This window comes from Amyelois transitella, chromosome 25 (assembly GCF_032362555.1).
Source record: "Amyelois transitella isolate CPQ chromosome 25, ilAmyTran1.1, whole genome shotgun sequence".
Classification (NCBI taxonomy): Eukaryota; Metazoa; Arthropoda; class Insecta; order Lepidoptera; family Pyralidae; genus Amyelois; species Amyelois transitella.
In genome coordinates, this window is record NC_083528.1 from 5,931,646 (window position 1) to 5,951,996 (window position 20,351).

At 38.0% G+C, this 20,351-nt stretch overlaps 1 protein-coding gene across 6 annotated transcripts in view; it reads right to left on the reverse strand.

Annotated features, from left to right (window-relative positions):
• LOC106139647 (serine/threonine-protein kinase Wnk) overlaps nt 1–20,351 on the reverse strand; it is a 59,949-nt gene that overhangs the window by 32,881 nt on the left and 6,717 nt on the right. For 4 of the 6 annotated variants that reach the window (XM_060951584.1, XM_060951586.1, XM_060951585.1 and 1 more), the window contains exons 3-11: nt 9,077–9,196; nt 7,574–7,705; nt 7,038–7,187; nt 6,146–6,239; nt 5,336–5,447; nt 4,622–4,724; nt 3,671–3,843; nt 1,929–2,039; nt 473–582 (exon numbers count right to left, since the gene is read on the reverse strand). In XM_060951584.1, coding sequence (XP_060807567.1) covers nt 473–582; nt 1,929–2,039; nt 3,671–3,843; nt 4,622–4,724; nt 5,336–5,447; nt 6,146–6,239; nt 7,038–7,187; nt 7,574–7,705; nt 9,077–9,196 — 1,105 coding nt within the window. Of the gene's footprint in view, nt 1–472; nt 583–1,928; nt 2,040–3,670; nt 3,844–4,621; nt 4,725–5,335; nt 5,448–6,145; nt 6,240–7,037; nt 7,188–7,573; nt 7,706–7,921; nt 7,989–9,076; nt 9,197–12,731; nt 12,832–20,351 lie in introns of those variants that run through there. The other 2 variants (XM_060951587.1, XM_060951588.1) reach the window with 2 other exon arrangements.

A 20,351-nucleotide genomic window follows, 5' to 3' on the forward strand; every position in this document is an offset into this window, starting at 1 on the left:
ACATTTTCCATTATTATAGTCTAGCGTGATGGTATATAGCCTAAAGCTATTCAACACAAAAATATTTTTTCAATTCGAACCAGTAGTTCCTGAGATTAGCGCGTTCAAACAAACAAACTCTTCAACTTTATAATATGTAAGTCCCGGTTTCATCGTCACCTCTCTAGAGAGGATTTTTATACATACATATAATCACCTTAATATCCCTTGCGAGGTTAGACAGAGCCAAATCTCGCAAAAACTGAAAAGCAACGTTCAGCTGTATAGTTTGACAATAGAATTGAGATAAGATTAAATAGTGACAGGTAGCAACCACCCAGCCCATCGCCTACAAGAGGAATCCCAAGTTTATAAGCCCTTCCCTTATTATTATTCGATTTATGCTTAAGGGAATTTTTATCCTTTATCCCTTTTCAATTCCTGTCACTATATCTTCTACATATATTTATATATTAGAACAATGGAAACTCACCAATGACGGACTTGGCGAAGCTCCTGTTCTTGAGCGTGGCCAGCCCGAGATCACCAATTTTGACGCTGCCCGTGGTGCCAGTGATGAAGATGTTGTCACATTTCAGGTCCCTGGAGCACATCAAACAATTATACCTACATATAAACATACATATAATATACTTTGTACCATCTCTATCTGTTTTATGTTGTTTTGTATGTTTTACTCTTATGGTGCAATAAAGAGTTTTATCTATCTATAATCACGCATATATCTCTTACGACGCAGACAGGGCCAGCAGTCTCGAAAAGAGTTAAAGGCCCCGTTCAACGGTATGGCTTTATAATGGAATTGAAATTTAAATAGTGACAGGTTGCTAGCCCATTGCGCCTACAAGAATCCCAAATAAAGAATGGACAACAATAATTATTAAGGATATTAAGGACGTCCTGGTAAAGGGTCAGGTCAAAAGTACCCGAAACCGCCGAGCCTGCATGAAGAGAGTAATGAATGTGGATGAAGCGAAGGAAGTATGCAGAGATCGTGGCAAGTGGAAAGAGGTAGTCTCTGCCTACCCCTCCGGGAAAGAGGCGTGATTTTATGTATGTATGTATGTATATCAATAATTCAGACATTTTTAACTTATATGTTCAGTTTCTATTTTTATTCAGAATATGAGTGTGTTTCGAGTCAGTTCAGAGTCCACTTTGCCTGATAGTAAGCAAGACGGGTTTAAAATGATATACATAGCTCAAGTAAGTCACTCATGCCTTAAAAAAATCCTTAAATTGTAGGCGGGACAAGACAGTACTGAAAAATAGCCTTTTTTTACTATTATTCCGTTACGTCAAATTATCTGCTGCGCATCAAATCAAATCAACATTCCCAAGCTTTAATCAGTCATTGAGTCACAACATTTCAGTACACATGAAAGATAGCGGCAGCATAAACAATATGCGATCTGATCAATCAAGAGTCACGCGAAAAAACTATAAACAAATCATGAGTTACTGTCATATTACGTTTTAGAAAGACGTAAATTATTCCAAAAATTGTAATGCAAAGTCGGCGAGGGGCATCTACAAGGTTTAAATATCATGCATAAATGACTCTTTCCTGAGATACGTATAATAGTTAGAATGCTAACCAATGCTCTAACGGCGAATGAAAATATCTTAAGGAAAATTGCATATTGAGACGACTGTATTGCGATTATAAAGCCTGGTTAATTTCTCCTGTTACTAGGGACAAGTACATACATATAATCACGTCTATATCCCTTGCGGGCTATACAGAGCCAACAGTGAAAATGTGCCAACAGCTGTATGTATGTTCAAATAGTTACAGTTTACTAGTCCATCGCCTACATCAGGAATCCCAAGTTTATAAGCTCATCCCTTAATCGCCTTTTACGACATCAATAGGAAAGATATGGAGTGTTTTCATTCTAAAGTTACGGAAACCACACGTGAATTACCTGTGAATGATGGGCGGCGTTCTCGAATGCAGGAAGTTGAGACCCTTGAGGATCTGCCGGCACCAGGACTTCAGCACCTTCGGGTTTATCCGCTTGAACCGACGGAGGTAGCTGGAATTCACAAAATTATTTGAATATTCTGTTAAAACACAGAACTATATACACAATAATAGAATATAAAGCATACATACATACATATGGTCACGTCTATATCCCTTGCGGGGTAGACAAAGCCAACAGTCTGCAAAAGACTGAATGGCCACGTTCAGCTATTTGGCTTAATGATAGAATTGAGATTCGAAAGATTTCGAAAATGAGTGACAGGTTGCTAGCCTATCGCCTAAAAAAGAATCCCAAGTTTGTGAGCCTATCCCTTAGTCGCCTTTTACGACATCCATGGGAAAGAAATGGAGTGGTTCTATTCTTTTTTGTTTTGGTGCCGGGAACCACTAGAATATAAACGGCACGGCACTAGAATATAAAGATTTGTGCTTTATTACAGTACATCGTAATGTAATACTATTATAAATAACTTAGTTTGACATTTATATAATAATATTATAAATGTCAAACTAAGTTTATTTGTTCATTTGTTACCACTTCAGGGGTTATCTACTGAATTAATATACTTGAAATATCACATATATATACGTTAAGAGTCTGGAAAAGGTCCTTGAGTAACTTACATCCCGGTATAAAATATAGTATTTTTATGTATGTATGTATAAAATATAGTTCCCGTGGGATTTGCAAAAAACCTGTATTCTCTTGTGGGTGGCAATAAATCTGTCGTTTTTTTTATTAGATGGCGTTTAATTCATCGCATTTAATAGATGGCGCTAAATACACGCGGGCGAAGCTGATGATAAAAGCCAGTTAAAATATATTTTCTAATGATCGAGCACTTGTTATCCCGAAATTCCTACAAGAGCGAACCACCTAAATGCAGCTACTATATTCTAACTCAGAATAATTCTGCCGTGGTATAACTAAAATGCCGTTATCTGACATCAGGATTTACACCTTTTTTACCAGTAAAATAAGAAAAAAAATCTCTTTCGATCTGTTTATACGACTTTTTGGTACCTTTAAGTCATAAATAGGCGTTCTCATTGATGAATGGCATCAGTTTAAATTTTTACCGCAGTTTTTGATGTTTTACTTAAAACAAGGATTTGGCAGATAACGGCATTTTAGTTATACCAGGGCAGAATTAGTCTCGTATTTATTTGTGGCGACATCTCTACGCCACAAGTCGCAACAGCCAATCACGCGACGATATCAGCCAATGAAAGCGAAGAGTCTAAATCGCGCAAGCAAAGATTTCACGGATTGGAGCTATATATATATATATATACAAGCTCCGACACAACATCGTGTGTCGCGCGGTTCCCCAGGCATCACACGAAGCCTGGCGGAAGATCTTCTCTTTGTGGCGGTCGAGCCGAATCATATTTAAATCAAATCAAATCATCTTTATTGTAGTACACATGTTTTACATAGATCTTAAATATATAATAATTATTATTAATTAGAGGCCGCCCGCGACTTCGTCCGCATGGAAACCCTATCAATCCCGCGGGAACTCTGGGATAAAAAGTAGCCTATGTGTTATTCTGGGTCTTCAGCTACCTACATACCAAATTTCATGGTAATCGGTTCAGTAGTTTTTGCGTGAAATCCATACATCCATACAAACTTTCGCCTTTATAATAGTAGTAGGATTATTTATTTACACTTACGCCTTAAGAGTCCCGGACAACATGAGCTCGGTGATGAGGACAATGTTCTTCTTCTTCGCCACGGTGCCCTCCCAGTAGTTGTAGAACCTCACGATGTTTGGGTGCTGGAGTTTCTTCAGCATGTCCGCTTCCTCGCGGAAACGGAGACGTTCGGTTTTGTTCAGCTTTTTCTCCTGAAAATGTTGGCAGAGTTAAATTAATGAATGAATGAATGAAAACTCAATTTTATTAGTTCTACTACATGCGGGATAAATACATATTAAAGTCACGTCTATATCCCTCGCGGGGTAGACAGAGGCAGCAGCTTCGAAAGTCTGACCGACCACATTCAGTTTTATGGCTTAGTGATGGAATTGAAATTCAAATAGTGACAGGTTACTAGCACATCACCTACAAGAAGAATCACCGCGCACAACTTGCCGAGATTAGCGGATACATACAGACAGAGAACACAGGAGAACTTTATTATATGAAGAGATAATAAAAAAAAATTATATAGATAAACATCCAAGACCCAAACCAATAAAAAAAAGTTAGATTCTCTTTATGCCCTGGCTGGAATTCCAAACCGGAATCTTGCGTGACACAAGCGCCCCAAAGCCTTTCACAGAACCATCCGTCTTCAAGATAGCTGACCCAATGACAATAGTACATACATTCATACATATGGTCACGTCTATATCCCTTGTGGGGTAGACAGAGCCAACAGTCTTGAAAAGACTGATCGGCCACGTTCAGCTACTTGACTTAGTGATAGAATTGAGATCCAAATAGTGACAGGTTGCTAGCCCTTCGCTTAAAAAAAGAGTCCCAAGTTTGTAAGCCTATCCCTTAGTCGCCTTTTACGACATCCATGGGAAAGAGTTGGAGCGGTCCTATTCTTTTTGTATTGGTGCCGGGAACCACACGACAACGGCGATAATAGTACGTTGTAATGTATGGGAGTCGCACCAGCAGTTCACACCAGGCCACGGCGACGCCGGTCTGCGTGTCCAGCCCGTGGTACACCGTCTTGAACGAGCCCCGCCCCACCTCCTTGTCGTACTTGAAGAACCTGCAATAGTAAAGTGATATAGTTACTTTTTTTATAATACATACATACATACATATAGTCACATCTATATCCCTTGCTGGGTAGACAGAGCCAACAGTCTCGAAAAGACTGATAGGCTACATTCAGCTGTTTACCTTAATGATAGAATTCACATTAAAACAGTGACAGGTTGCTAGCCTTGAAGGAAGAATCCCAAGTTAATAAGCCTATCTCTTAGTCGCCTTTTACGATATCCATGGGGAAGAGTGGTCCTATTCTTTTTTCTATTGGTGCCGAGAACCACACGACACTTTATTATACACTATATTATAATACCCTTCATAATATTAGATTGAAATTCTCTAGAAAGAGTATTCATTACATATATGGAGAAACTGGGATGACTTCGAGTAGAGAAAAATGGCAAAGCATCGTGAGGAATGTTCCATCTGCCCCTTCCACTCCCACGACTACAACCACTCTGACAAGAGTGTATCGATCTCTTCTTCTTCTTCTTCTTCAGCCCATATTCATCCACTGCTGGATGTAGGCATCTAGTAATGCACGCCATTCTCCACGGTTTTGTGCTTTTCTCATGAATCGATCATGAAGAAGATATTGTATTTACGCACCTCCCACAAGGCGACACTCCGATGGGCTCCTCCTCGTCCTCTTTGTCGTCTTTCTCCTTGTCCTTCTGCATTTCCAGCTTGTCCAACTTGTACATGGGACTGTACACGAGACCTGGAATCACATCAAGTTTATAACTTTAATACTTAAAAGTTTTTCTTGACCGACTTGTATCACATCAAGTTTATAATACATACATACATATGGTCACGTCGATATCCCTTGCGGGGTAGACAGAGCCAACAGTCTTGAAGACTGAATGGCCACATTCAGCTATTTGGCTTAATGATAGAATTGAGATTCAAATAGTGACAGGTTGCTAGCCCATCGTCTAAAAGAAGAAACCCAAGTTTTTAAGCCTATCCCTTGGTCACCTTTTACGACATCCATGGGAAAGAGATGGAGTGGTCCTATTCTTTTTTGTATTGGTGCCGGGAACCACACGGCACTAGCTTTTAATTTTAGTTTTAAAAAGTCTTGTAATCTTATATGTTACTAATATTAGATCTATTTCTGCCGATTTACTTTTAACATGAACCAACATTAGGCAGAACATTGTTTTTAAATACTCCATAGTAAAAATTTTAAGTAAACCTGATTTTCAGGCAACAAAATTTCCAAATAAGAGCCAGCCCTAATAAGTGTCGTCAAAAGAAACTGAGGCTTCTATAATTGTCGGCAATCGGTCACCTTACAACCTGTCCTGGACAGGACTGTCCTTGTCCGTCATCAAAAGTAGACCCTGGATTCTTTTTAGGGACAATGTTACCGGGGCAAGCGCAAGGAGAATTAAGAGTAGCTAATATAATTACCGTTCTGTTGTTCCTGCGGCTGGACCTCCCCCGTGGGGTCGGCGTCCGGTTGCAGCCCCTTCTCTGTGGCCTGAGCGATCTCAATGTTCTCCTCCTGAGAGGAAAAGAAAAGGATAGAAAGATAACATTTGATGAATAAACATATTAAATCTAATTTTGGGTACTTTAGGAAATCGTATCGCCCTCTGATTCCGCTACAACCGTTCTCACGAGCGCGACGCAGAAAATTCGGCTTGTTGCGGCCATCATGAAAGATTATAAGAGACAGATTTCCTCATCAAATCTGGCCCCAGAAGTTAAACAAGTTGTGATACCTATCGAGAAGCGGCTACATAAAAAGTGTCACGTTTCCTCACCAGATCCTCCTCGGAGATGAAGGTCGTTGCCGCCATTATAACAGGCTAAAGAGTCAGGTTTCCTCACCAGATCCTGCTCGCAGATGAAGGTCGTTGCCGCCATTATTACAGGCTAAAGTGTTAGGTTTCCTCACCAGATCCTGTTCGGAGATGAAGGTCGTTGCCGCCACTATTACAGGCTTAAGTGTCAGGCTTCCTCACCACATCCTGCTCCGAAATGAAGGTTGTTGCCGCCATTATTACAGGCTAAAGTGACAGGTTTCCTCACCAGATCCTGTTCGGAGATGAAGGTCGTTGCCGCCATTATAACAGGCTAAAGTGTCAGGTTTCCTCACCAGATCCTGTTCGGAGATGAAGGTCGTTGCCGCCATTATAACAGGCTAAAGTGTCAGGTTTCCTCACCAGATCCTGTTCAGAGATGAAGGTCGTTGCCGCCACTATAACAGGCTTAAGAGACAGGTTTCCTCACCAGATCCTGTTCAGAAATGAAGGTTGTTGCCGCCATTATTACCGGCTAAAGTGACAGGTTTCCTCACCAGATCCTGCTCGGAGATGAAGGCGTCGTCCTCGAGCCGGGCCACCAGCTTGTTGCCGCTGTCGTCCAGCTCGGGGTCGCACAGCGCGCCGGCGCCCGAGCTGCGGCGACGGTAACCGCCCACGCCCACGCCCACTACCGGTTGGCTAGCCTGGTGACATTATTTAAAAAACAATTTTACTTCAAAAAAAACACAAATCACATCGCACCCGCTACAATACAATAATTGATTTGGTGAAGAATCCAATCGTAAGAATCCAATGTGCCGTGTGGTTCCCGGCACCAATACATAAAAGAATAGGACCACTCCATCCCTTTCCCATGGATATCGTAAAAGGTGACTAAGGGATAGGCTGACAAACTTGGAGTTCTTTTTTAGGCGATGGTCTAGCAACCTGTCACTATTTAAATCTCAATTCTATCATTAAGCCAAATAGCTGAACGTGGCCATTCAGTCTCTTCAGACTGTTAGCTCTGTCTGCCCCGCAAGGGATATAGACATGACCATATGTATGTACATGTGAAGAGTCCACTCACCACGCTTGTAGTGAGAGAGTTGAGCATCTCGAAGGTGTTGCTCTGCTGAGTGTGAATGATGGCCAATGCATTGTAGGGCCGGGGGCCGAGCACCGGGGCCTTCATCACCCCCACCTCACCGCCAACCACCACCTGGAAACACCACACAGATATTTAATACAAAAAAATAGGGGAATACCGCTTTATTTCTTGTAGAAACCGTGGTGCGGGAAGGCCTAGACAAATAGGTGACGTCCTGACAATGGTCAGGTCAAGAGTATCCGAATCTTAAGAACATATATATTTTTTAAGAAACCCAACAGGAATTAATCTAATATTAAACAAACAAATAACACATATAAATAGTACCTTAAATATATATAAAGTGGATGATAAATTTCAAACTAAAAGAATAAATAACGGATGACTGATTGTGTTGACTCGACTTCAATAAGTAATGGAAACATGACTACTTTAAGTTATCAACCGTATCAGAGATGATGCACTTTTCTGATATGAAGAAAATAAACAGGTAAAAAACATATTGGATCATACATTTGACGGCCTCTGTGGCTCAGCAGTAGTGTGCAGGCCTTTTCGAGACTGTTGGCTTGACTTAACTTTCCCCCGCAAGGGATATAGATGTGATTATAGGATGCATGTACATATGAAGGCTTAAATGAATTGTTTAAAGTGCTACGTACACACAACTCGAGATTATCTTATTTACCAAAGCAAATTAATAAAGAAACCAGAAAGAAAATATAGAAGCTATTCCCAAATCGTGTGATATTTGAAGATATCGTTACAAATTACGTAATCAACCCGCCGCGCCGCATTGATCTAAAGATTGCAATTCACCTTGAATTGCAACCTTTAGATGAGTATCTCATTCTATCTCACTAATTTTTCAATCATACATACATACATATTCACGTTTATATCCCTTGCGGGATAGACAGAGCCAACAGTCTTGAAAAGACTGATAATCCACTGCTCAGCTGTTTGCGCTTAATGTTAGAATTGAGATTCAAAAAATAGAATAGAATAGAATAGATTTATTTTCAAAATTGGATACAAGGTATCACTTATTGACGTCACATCACTTAAATCTAATTATAACTACTACCGCTTCCAAAGCGCATGTGTAGAAGAAGCGGCGGAACAAACTACACTGCAGCATTTTCATCGGTCGTCAATGTACAAATATAGATCTCTTAAATCTAAATCATGGACGAATACACATTGTCTACATTAAAAAACATGAATGAATGTAATGTAATGTAATGACAGGCTAGCCCATCGCCGTAAAGAAGAATCCCAAGTTTGTCCCAATCTATATCCCTTAGTCGCATTTTACGACATCAATGGGAAAAAGATGGAGTGGACCTATAATTTTTCTATTGGTGCCGGGAACCAAACGGCATTTTCAATCAAGGCTTACTTTAACGAGCACAAATAATGAACCGTGTTAGGCAAAAACCAAAACGTGTTTGTACTTGTCTGGCCAACGAGTCAACCTACCTTGAAGGTCTTCTCCTTGCCATGCACGGTCTTCTCCTTGGCGGGAGGGAGGACGCCAGAGTCCAGGTGGTGCGTCGGCTGCGAGATCTGGTGACTGTGGCCGTGGAGGCCGGATGTCATCTGCGAAAGACAGTCAAGAGTTAATTTGATAAAATTATTGCCCTATATTTTAATATGTTTCATTTAAGTTATAAATGGAGATTCTCAAGTCTCTTTCACTACCCAACCATGTTACCCAACATTGTTATTTTTCTTTCTTTCTAATGAAATTTTCTTTACGTCAACTATTAAATGCGCTCCAAAGTCTAACCAATCAAATGAATTTGTGAGACTTTAGGATCTTAAAAGACTCCTAATTTGAATCACAGAACCGCATTTAATGCACATTATTCTCAAAAGATTTTTGTTTTCAAAACTATATACCTTTATGTATAAGTTTGTATGTCTACTAAATGTTTGCAACATTCGAAAGGGTAAATATGAAGATCTGGTATACATATAAATTTAAGACCTTGTTGTACTCATATTATGCAAATAAAAGTTTGAATTTGAATTATAGTTACCCAAACAACCAGACGGTCGCGAATCGCGGTCGTTCTAACCTCGCAAATAAAAATTGCACCTATACCCAGGTTGGTACATGACACCCACTTGGCCCCAACGCGCACCACTCGTCTCCCGATCATTGAGGTCACATGGCCAATCACACTACTTCCTGGTACTTGGAGCGTGGTTAGATTGAACGCCTAAATTTTGACCCGTTACAGAATATTTTCTGAGGAGTCGACACCGGACAGATGATGAAAAATGTTGCGTTTTTTTTTTTATTTCAAATAATTATTAAATGCGAAAGTTATGTCTATTTCTTTGTTTGTTATCCCTTCACGGGTTAACTACTAAACCATTCTTCTTGTAATTTAGCCTATATGTATATTAAGAGTCAGGAGAAGGACATACCTGTAGTTTCTTTTTAAATTATGAGATAAAGTAATCTTTATTTAGTGAAGTCTCACAATATACTGGTAACTGTTAGATAATGCTATTAGCAAAGTCCGCCTATTGTACTTTACAAATTGTTATTGTTACAATAAAGAATAAATAAATAAAAAAAATATATAATATTTTCCCAGATCTAACACAGTTTCCAATTCATTGCATTTTTTTTTAATTTGTATGTATAAAATGCAGATTAAAATATACGCAATAACGAAAACAAAAATGATTTTTTCATCATTTAAAAAGAACCAAGCTTTAAGTAAATTTATACAGAAATTCTCAAAATAACGAAGGCCGAACACGCAAACCACAAATAATCGTGCTTGATTTGACACCCGACCTGTCTGCGCAAAGACAAACATACAATCACTGGTCGACAAATACTGTCCAGTGTTTACTAGAAACGAGTGTGCTAACATACTATTTTTATTTATTTTAACTTTATTGCATCTACAATGATGTACAACAGGTGTATTTATTGCCATAGGGCATTCCCTATCAGTCGAGACCAAAGTAAGATTGTAATTTGGGTGGTTAAAAAATAAAATCAAATTGGGATAGATAAGTAACATTCTAATATAGAATATACACATATATGTAAGAAAATATTAAGTTTTTACACATACATGTACATACATATAGTCACATCTATATCCCTTGCGGGGTAGACAGAGCCTTGAAAAGGCTGATAGGCCACGTTCAGCTAAGTTCATACATACATAAAATCACGCCTCTTTCCCGGAGGGGTAGGCAGAGACTACATCTTTCCCCTTGCCACGATCTCTGCATACTTCCTTCGCTTCATCCACATTCATAACTCTCTTTATGCAAGCTCGGCGGTTTCGGGTAGGTACTCTTGACCAAGTAAGTTCGTAGCTAAGTGCATATAAGTTTTTATACACTCATTACGCCTATTAAATGTTTCTGGCTGCACCCTTTTGCTTTAACGGTGAGTTAAACATCGTGAGGAATCATCTGCACATTAATCAAACTGGATAACATATCCAGACCATAATAAAATATAGATTTTTCTTTTAGGCGATATGGCATAACGCCTGACACTATTTGTATCCCAATTCAATTATTAAACAACTAAACGTGGCCCTTTCAGTCTTTGTCTACACCGCAAGGAATCAAAGACTTCATTATATGTACGTAAAAAATAAGGTTTGGGTTACCCTGTAAAATTTTGCAGAGGTCAGACGTGAGTCTCTTCGTGTGTGACCCGACTTACACAACCTGGTCGAGGGTGCAACCGTTACGTCCGAAGAATAATGAGATAAATGTTAACGAGACAAATTACACAGTATGCAGTTGCTTCGAAGTAAGCTAACAATAGCTAATGATTAGTTCTCATCTCCAAACATCATGGACTTGGGAGTCCTTATGTACGAGTTGAACCTTGTTTAGACTCCAATCCATTTACAAATATTGTATTATATCACATGTAATAGGTATGAAGAGAGTTATGAATGTGGATAAAGCAAAGGAAATATGCAGAGATCGTGGCAAGTGGAAAGAGGTAGTCTCTGTATGTAATAGGTGTTTGTGGAATATAAACTATTTTTTCATATCATTTTTCATTTTAAGATTATCATTTAACCATAAGAAAATACAAACAAGACAGACCTCCCTAAATGAGAGGCTCTAATAGATGATTCCAAGTAACAGATGATAAAAAAGAACGAACATTGGAAACACTAGATAATACCAGTTAATGTGTTTCTGTTTAGTCGTTAACGGCAAACAAACAAACAAATATTTATTAAGTGGTGTTGTTTCCTCAAGTTAATATTAACAACAAAATAATTAACGCCATTCTCGCTCATAACGAAAGATACAATTATTACAATGGCATTATCTTGAAAGTTGTTTAGGATAAAAATGTGATCACATTTATTTTAGAATCGGCGCATTTTGAATATGTCTGACTTAGCCTTGATCATGGTTAGAAGTGGCTATTCCCCTAGTCGCATTTAAGGGCTAAGTTTGCTCAGTTGAAGTTAGTCCTATTCGAAATTCCCGGGTCGTTGAAATATATAAAATCTCACTTTTTTCTAAATAAAAAAAAGACTAACTTGAAATAGCAAACCTTACTTTAAAAATCAATAAACAAAGTATTGAAAACACGATACGCCACAAACGCAAAACACATAACCCGCCTTCTGTCACAGTCGGGTAATAACCGCCTAGTAAACGCGGCACGTGAATCAAACGGCAATAAAATGAGTTCGTATACAAATACAATGCAGTTGTAAAACACGAGTGTAATGTACTTACACGGTTTTCCTGCATTACACAATACTAAACATAAATAAAACGTAGGTTTTAAAAATATAATCTTAATCATAAATTCAATTGAAACAAGAGAAACGAAATGTAATTAGATATAGAGATATTCACCAAAGTTAATTTTAATATTCACCAGTTAGTAACTTTTAATGAAATGTAGAGAAAATTTATCTAATAAGTTTTTCTAAGACTATGGTTAAGCCAAACAGCTGAACGTGACCTATCAGTCTTTTCAAGACTCTGTCTACCCCGCAAGGAGTATAAACGTGATTTTATGTATGTATGTTTGTATGTAAGTTTTTAGACACATGGCCGTATGATACAAACTTTCGCATTTTATAATAGAAGTAGAATTTTAAAATTTTACCTGATTTCAGTCAATCCATAAAACAAAACGCACATATTACACAACTTTTTAACTAACACACACACACACACAATATACTAAGATCACAATAATTTTGTCACACAAAATAAGAGCCACATAGGTATGTATGTCACACAAGATTCGTTAAAAAAAAAGTACCATAAAGAGATAAACTTTTAAATTTTTCACTAATCAATATTATATATTTTTTTTAATTTTTAAATGTTATTTTTTTTTATTCTTTAAACGCAAACGAAGCGCTCGCCCACGACAACATAGAAACGACACTAAGATATAAAAAAGGCGGAGAATTACGTGTAAAATGTACCTTAATTAGCGATTACAGATTAGATTAGGCGCCATAGTTTAATGATGCATGCATCAGGTGTTTGACGGGGCCTTGGAAGGTCTGAGAACGATCTGTTTACATCCGTTACATTGATATCTATCAGATAGTATATGTAGAACTAGAGGCCGCCCGCGACTTCGTCCGCATGGAAACCCTATCAATCCCGCGGGAACTCTGGGATAAAAAGTAGCCTATGTGTTATTCTGGGTCTTCAGCTACCTACATACCAAATTTCATGGTAATCGGTTCAGTAGTTTTTGCGTGAAAGAGTAACAAACATCCATACAAACTTTCGCCTTTATAATAGTAGTAGGATATTTAATTTTCTAGCATTGGCAATCAATCGCACGATATAGTCACGTCTATATCCCTTGCGTAGGATAGATAGTGTGTCATATTAGTGTCAATGTCATTGTCAAGAGAGATAGACTAACAGTGTAACGGCCATACAAGACAATAAATCAGTTGGGCATTGCGTCATCATGCAAGCGAAGCTAGAATGTGTTTTATTTATAATTAATATCCTAAACAATCATAAATTCCCATATGAAACATGGTGTCAGGTGAAAACAGTTTAAAAAAGATCCTTAGTGTTGTAAACAAAAAGAAAATAAGATTAGTAACACAATATCTATATGTACTTCAGTTTGAGGTTTGCTAAGCGGTGCTTAGAAATAAAAGATGGTGGAAGACAACAAAATGGAAAAAATAATGGTAGGATCCATAAAGCCGCCTGTGGGATATTCAATAATTGATGGAGACTCATGGAAAAAGTATAAGCAGATATTCAACCTATATTTAGTAGCAACAGGCTTGGAAAAACAAGAGGATGAAAGGAAAATTGCAGTTTTCCTATCATGCGCGGGAGACGAGATGCTGGATGTATACAATGGATTAGGAGTGATAAAGAGTTGGAAGGCATTAGAGGAAAATCTGGACAATCACTTTGGTACCAAAAATAACACAGTGGCCAATAGTTACAAATTTTTCAATTTAAGGCAAGAGGAAGAGGAAAAAGTAGATCGTTTTGTTACAAGGCTTAGGAATGCAGCTAAGATCTGTGATTTTAAAGAAGAAAAGAGATTGATAAGAGATATGTTAACAATAGGAGTAAAAGACGTTAGTCTCAAGGAAAGATTATTATGGGAAGCAGATTTAACATTAGAAAAGGCGATAAATTTATGTCAAGCAGCAGAAAATAGCAAAAAACAAATAAAGGAGATGGAGAATAATGCGAAGGAAATAAATTTCATGAAGGAAAGTTCAGCTAAAAAGGATCGGCAGAAGATGTTTCATTGTAATAGATGTGGAAGACAACATGAATATAGAAATTGTCCTGCGTATGGAAAGAAGTGTGCTTTGTGTTCAACATTCAATCATTTCGCGGTAATGTGTCGATACAAAAATAAAAAAGAAGAAAAACCACCAGGCACAACAAAACAGTTACATAAAAAAGTACAAGGAGTGAAGGAGTCAAATAATAGTGAGGACAGTAGTAGTGAGGAATTCGGACCATATTCAGTAAGTAGTTTAAGTAAGTTACAATGGCATGAGGTTATAAGTGTAGAAGGCTATAATATAAAATTTAAGTTGGACTCTGGAGCAGATTGTAATGTTATGCCGCTTAGGTTATTTAATAAAATTACAAAGGGAGAATATATGTTAGGAAAGCCAACGGTTCTGGTAGTTTATAATGGTCAAGAGGTAAAAACATCAGGAAGTGTTGAACTAAATTGTATTGTTAAAGGACAAAAAGGTTGTATTCGGTTTTGTTTGGTAGATGACCCAGGGGTATCTCAAAGAAGTGTAGAGTTGGGTACAGCCGGCAGTAATGATGTAGTCACTAGGGCAGGTAGAATTGTTAGAAAACCAGTTTATTTGGAAGATTTTGATTTAAAATAATATAGTAAAATAGATAATAAATATTAGTATATAATAATTTAAAAATAAATAAAATAAATAACATAAGGGGGGGATGTGTCATATTAGTGTCAATGTCATTGTCAAGAGAGATAGACTAACAGTGTAACGTCCATACAAGACAATAAATCAGTTGGGCATTGCGTCATCATGCAAGCGAAGCTAGAATGTGTTTTATTTATAATTAATATCCTAAACAATCATAAATTCCCATATGAAACAGATAGAGCCTTGAAAAGACTGATAGGCCACGTTCAGCTAAGTTCATACATACATACATATAATCACGTCTATATCCTTTGCGGGGTAGACAGAGCCAACAGTCTCGCAAAGACTGATAGGCCACTTTCAGCTGTATGGCTAAATGATGGAATTAAGATTCAAATAGTGATAGGTTGGTAGCCCATCGCCTACTTGAAGAATCCCAAGTTTATTAGCCTTTCCCTTAATCGCCTTTTACGACATCCATGGGGAAAGTATGGAGTGGTCCTATTCCAAAGTGCCGGGAACGATACGGAGCAAAAAATAATAATTTCAAACATATACAATGAAGGTCAATGCACCTGTTTGCAGGATCGTGTTCGTATTACGTCAGAATCAGGAGTCGTGTTGCATATTGTAATCAAATGCAAAGCCGCCACATTAGCTGAATGTACACCTACCTACACTAAATTAACGCTTTGAGAATTACACGGCAAAATTATGAATGAATAGAATCGTATAAATTTATTTTCAAAATTGGATACAAGGTATCACTTATTGACGTCACATCACTTAAATATAATTACAAATATTACCGCTTCCAAAGCGCATGTGTAGAAGCGGCGGAACAAACTACACTGCAGCATTTTCACCGGACGTAAATTTACAAAAATAGATCTCTTAAATCTACAATATTGTGGACGAATGCACATTGTCTACATTAAAAAACCGGAAATGTTACTTTTTAATATAGTCTTCGGCGGATCCCGAGATTTGAAAATGCAAAAAGGTACAACGCTATGATGAGGGGGAGACCAAACAAAATCTATTTTTTAATTGATACACTATGACCGCAGCCTCAACAACATCGCTATTATGACAGAGACCTAACAAAATCAAATTTTTAAATCACATACTATGACCGCAGCCTTACAACTAACGTATGTGAATGCAATCGTGTATGCAAATAGGATTCAATGATACTACCTAGGTTACACATCAGTGCATTCTAGCAAGCTATATGACGGCCGCGGAAGGAAAACCTAATACGCCATATTGAAAACGCCATGACCATATTTTCCATATATATCTGGTTCCTGATACTTCTTATGGTTAATTGTTGTTGACCATATGAAATACTTTGTTTGCTACTTTGCCAGGAACCACTCCATATCTTTCCAATGGATATCGTAAAAGGCGATCGATGGATAGGCTTAAAAACTTGGTATTCCTCCTGCAGGCGATGGGCTAGCAACCTGTCACTCATTCAATCTCAATTCCATCATGAAGGCATAAAGCTGAATGTGGCCTTTCAGTCTTTACGAGATTATTGGCTCTGTCTACCCCGCAAGGGATATAGACGTGACAATGTGTGTGTGTAAAAAAAAATCAATAAAGTTGCAAACATAAAGAAATAAACATTGGTCGTGTGTAGGCTTATAAAAGTTCTTGGTGAAGTTCTTCTTTTAGGCGGTGAGCTAGCAACCTGTCACTCTTTGAATCTCAATTCCATCATAAAGCCAAACAGCTGGAACGTGGCCTATCCTCCGCGTCTGTCTACCCCGCAAATAGACGTGACTATATATATGTATGTATACATATATATGTAAAAATGTCACATAAGTGTATAAAGCTTTAAAATGTAATTAATGATGATATTTACCGTCATCAGAAGATGCGAACGCGAGGTCACTCAAGCAGAAATGATGACCAGACACAGGTCTCGATATAATAAATATCTTAACGTTATTTAATTAGCTAAACTTACTGAGAACATTGCGAAATCATTTTTACAAGGAACTGCGGTTCGGATAATGTTTTCCATTGGTTATTCTGATGAGTGTATAAAAAAAATGTTTTACAAATCGCATGAGAGCAATAAACACAATACAGGAAATAATATGCTCGAATGTCGACTCGAAATGATAATGTGGTCATCTAACTAAAATAGATAGATCAGGATATGAGAGTCTTTGAACTTTCTTCTTCCTCCTGGCTTTAGTCCCGGTTGCATCCTCACCTCTCCGGAGAGGAGCCCGGGGTATGCCTCTGACCATGGATCCTGGATTGGGTGAGTCAGGTTTTTACACAAAGCGATTCCCATCTGACCTCCGCAACGTTTGCAGATAAACCGAACTACGGGATAGGCTAACATACTTTGAAATCTTCTTTTAGGCGATGGGCTAGCAACCTGTCACTATTTGAATCTCAATTCTATCATTAAGCCACACAGCTGAACGCAGCCTTTCAACCTATCCAAGACTGTTTGTTTGTTCGTTTGTTATATCTTTATGCCGTGTGGTTCCCGGCACCAATACAAAAAATAATAGGACCACTCCATCTCTTTCCCATGGATGTCGTAAAAGGCGACTAAGGGATAGGCTTACAAACTTGGGATTCTTTTCTAGGCGACGGGCTAGCAACCTGTCACTATTTGAACCTCAATTCTATCATTAAGCCAAATAGCTGAACGTGGCCATTCAGTCTTTTCAAGACTGTTGGCTCTGTCTACACCGCAAGGGATATAGACGTGACCATATGTATGTATGTATGTATGTAATATCTTTATTGCATAGAAATTTACACATTAACAAGAAAATGGTAAGTACATACATAGTTATAAAAGAAAACAAATCACTGTTCGACCTTTGGCTCTGATCGACCCCGCAAGGGATACAGACGTGATAATATGTATGTTTTCATCCAGCCAGCATCACTCACGCTCATCGTTTAGTATAGTATAGATCAGCAATAAGCAATGACTGCGACGCACGGCTTTGACGTCACACGGCGCAGACGCACGGGCCCAAACAATCGCACATTCCTAGCGATACGTGAGCACGGACACGCCTATTTTTATCACTATATATAGGTAGATTCGGTTTGCTATCTATTGTATGTATACTAATATTATAATATTGTGAAGTTGACGTTGTTGAAGAAAATGCTGCAGTGCAGTTTGTTACCGCTTCTTCTGCACTGACGCCTTGGAAGCGGCAGTAAACTTAGTTTTTAAGTAACTTATTTGACGTCAACCAATGTTGTTAAACCATACGACAATTATTAAGCGATATATAGTATCCTATAATAATGAATAAAAATTTTGAATTTTTGAAAGCTGAAGAGTTTGTTTGTTTTGTTTGAACGCGCTAATCTTAGGAACACTTGGTCCGAATAAAAAAAAAAAAAATTTGCGTCGAATAGACCATTTGTCGTACTAGCGACCCGCCCCGCCTTCGCACGGGTGCAAAATTCGGAAAAAATTATACATAAAAACCTTCCTCTTGAATCACTCTACCTGTTACAAAAAACCGCATCAAAATCCGTTGCGTAATTTTAAAGATTTAAGCATACAGACAAACAGACTTAAAATAGCGACTTTGTTTTATACTATGTAGTGATATAGATTCGGTTTGCTATCTATGTATGTATACTAATATTATAAAGCTGAAGAGTTTGTTTGTTGCGATAATCTCAGACTCTACTAGTTCGAATAAAAAAAATTTTTGCGTCGAATAGACCATTTGTCGAGGTAGGCTTTAGGCTATATAACATCCCGCTGCAACTTTTAGGAGCGAAGAAATAATGGAAAATGTGAAAAAAACGGGGAAAATTATTCATCCTTGAGGGCTTCAATGATGCCCAAAATAACTATTCCACGCGGACGAAGTCGCGGGCACAGCTAGTATATAATATACACAAACTATGCACTATTGGTTGATTGATGAACACGTATTGTCAATAAACACAGGTTTAAGAGATATGTGACGTGCGCGCGATATATCTGATGATGATCCGTCTAGTGCCGTGTGGTTCCTGGCACAAATAGAAAAAAGAACAGGGCCACTCCATCTCTTTCACATGAGTGTCGTAAAGGCGACTAAGGGATAGGGTTCACATACTTAGGATTCTTCTTTTAGGCGACGGGCTAACAACCTGTCACTATTTGAATCTCAATGCTATCATTAATGTGGAACGTGGCCTATCAGTCTTTCGGGACTACTGGCTCTGTATACCTCACAAGGGATAAAGTCGTGATTATATTATTATGAATGAACAATGTTGAGATAGTTATGAATTAATTATGTTTGATCTTCTGACTTCGCATTTTCGGATCAGGGGAGACCCCTGGGACGATAAAAGTCGAGACAAAATCATTGACGATAGCATAATACGAATTATACATTCTGTCTGTCATATAGATATAGTAGCTAAATGGATGTAATCACAAAGCTATGTTAATCTATGAATCATTGCTTATGTAAGTCAAGTTGCGATGTAGATTAGACACGTTTGTAGGGACACGTGCCGACTTATTGTAGTTCAATACTTTCAGAGATAGGCGTAAACATACACTCATACAGATAATGCAGACAAAAAAAAATACTTTCTTTTATTCTCTTGTGAGTGTCCCTCTATATATTTCAATAGAAAATACTAAAATATACAGACAAACTATTATTTACTGTTTGTCACCTTTTTTATTCGTTATTATAGGATACTTCATATCGCTTAATAATTGTCAAAACGTTTGGTTTCACAACATTGGTTGACGTCAAATTAATAAATTAAAACTATGTTTACTGCCGCTTCCAAGGCGTCAGTGCAGAAGAAGCGGTAACAAACTGCATGAATACATCATCATTGTTATTAAAAACGAAATCAAGTACTTCTTGTCAACTCGTTACAAGTACTGTATCCCTTGAGATAAACCAATACATCTACACGCTGTAGGTACAATACAAACCTTATAATATAATTAATCGCAGACATGGCCCCACATAAAATCTAGACCGTTTGTTTTATGTTTCGCATTTGCCTAAGTGGGCCGATATACAGCCATACAACAAAGGCCCGAGACAATACAAATGATATCCAAGGACTACTAATGTAGTAACCATAGACATAGTTCTAGCTAGACCGGCGAGTGTATATGTGCTATTAGGCAGCAAAAAAAATGGTGACCAGATCTGTTTTCAAAAATAAAGAGAAATGATTTTGTTTGTAACGAATAAACACAAAAATTAATGGCTCATTTTCATGAAATTTAGGTAGAAAGGTAGAAAAGAATCTTTTCATTCAACCCTTTTTGGGTGAACAAGCGGTATCTAGTTAGTTCTATGTCTGTGGTCGTATCGCTCGCTCGACGG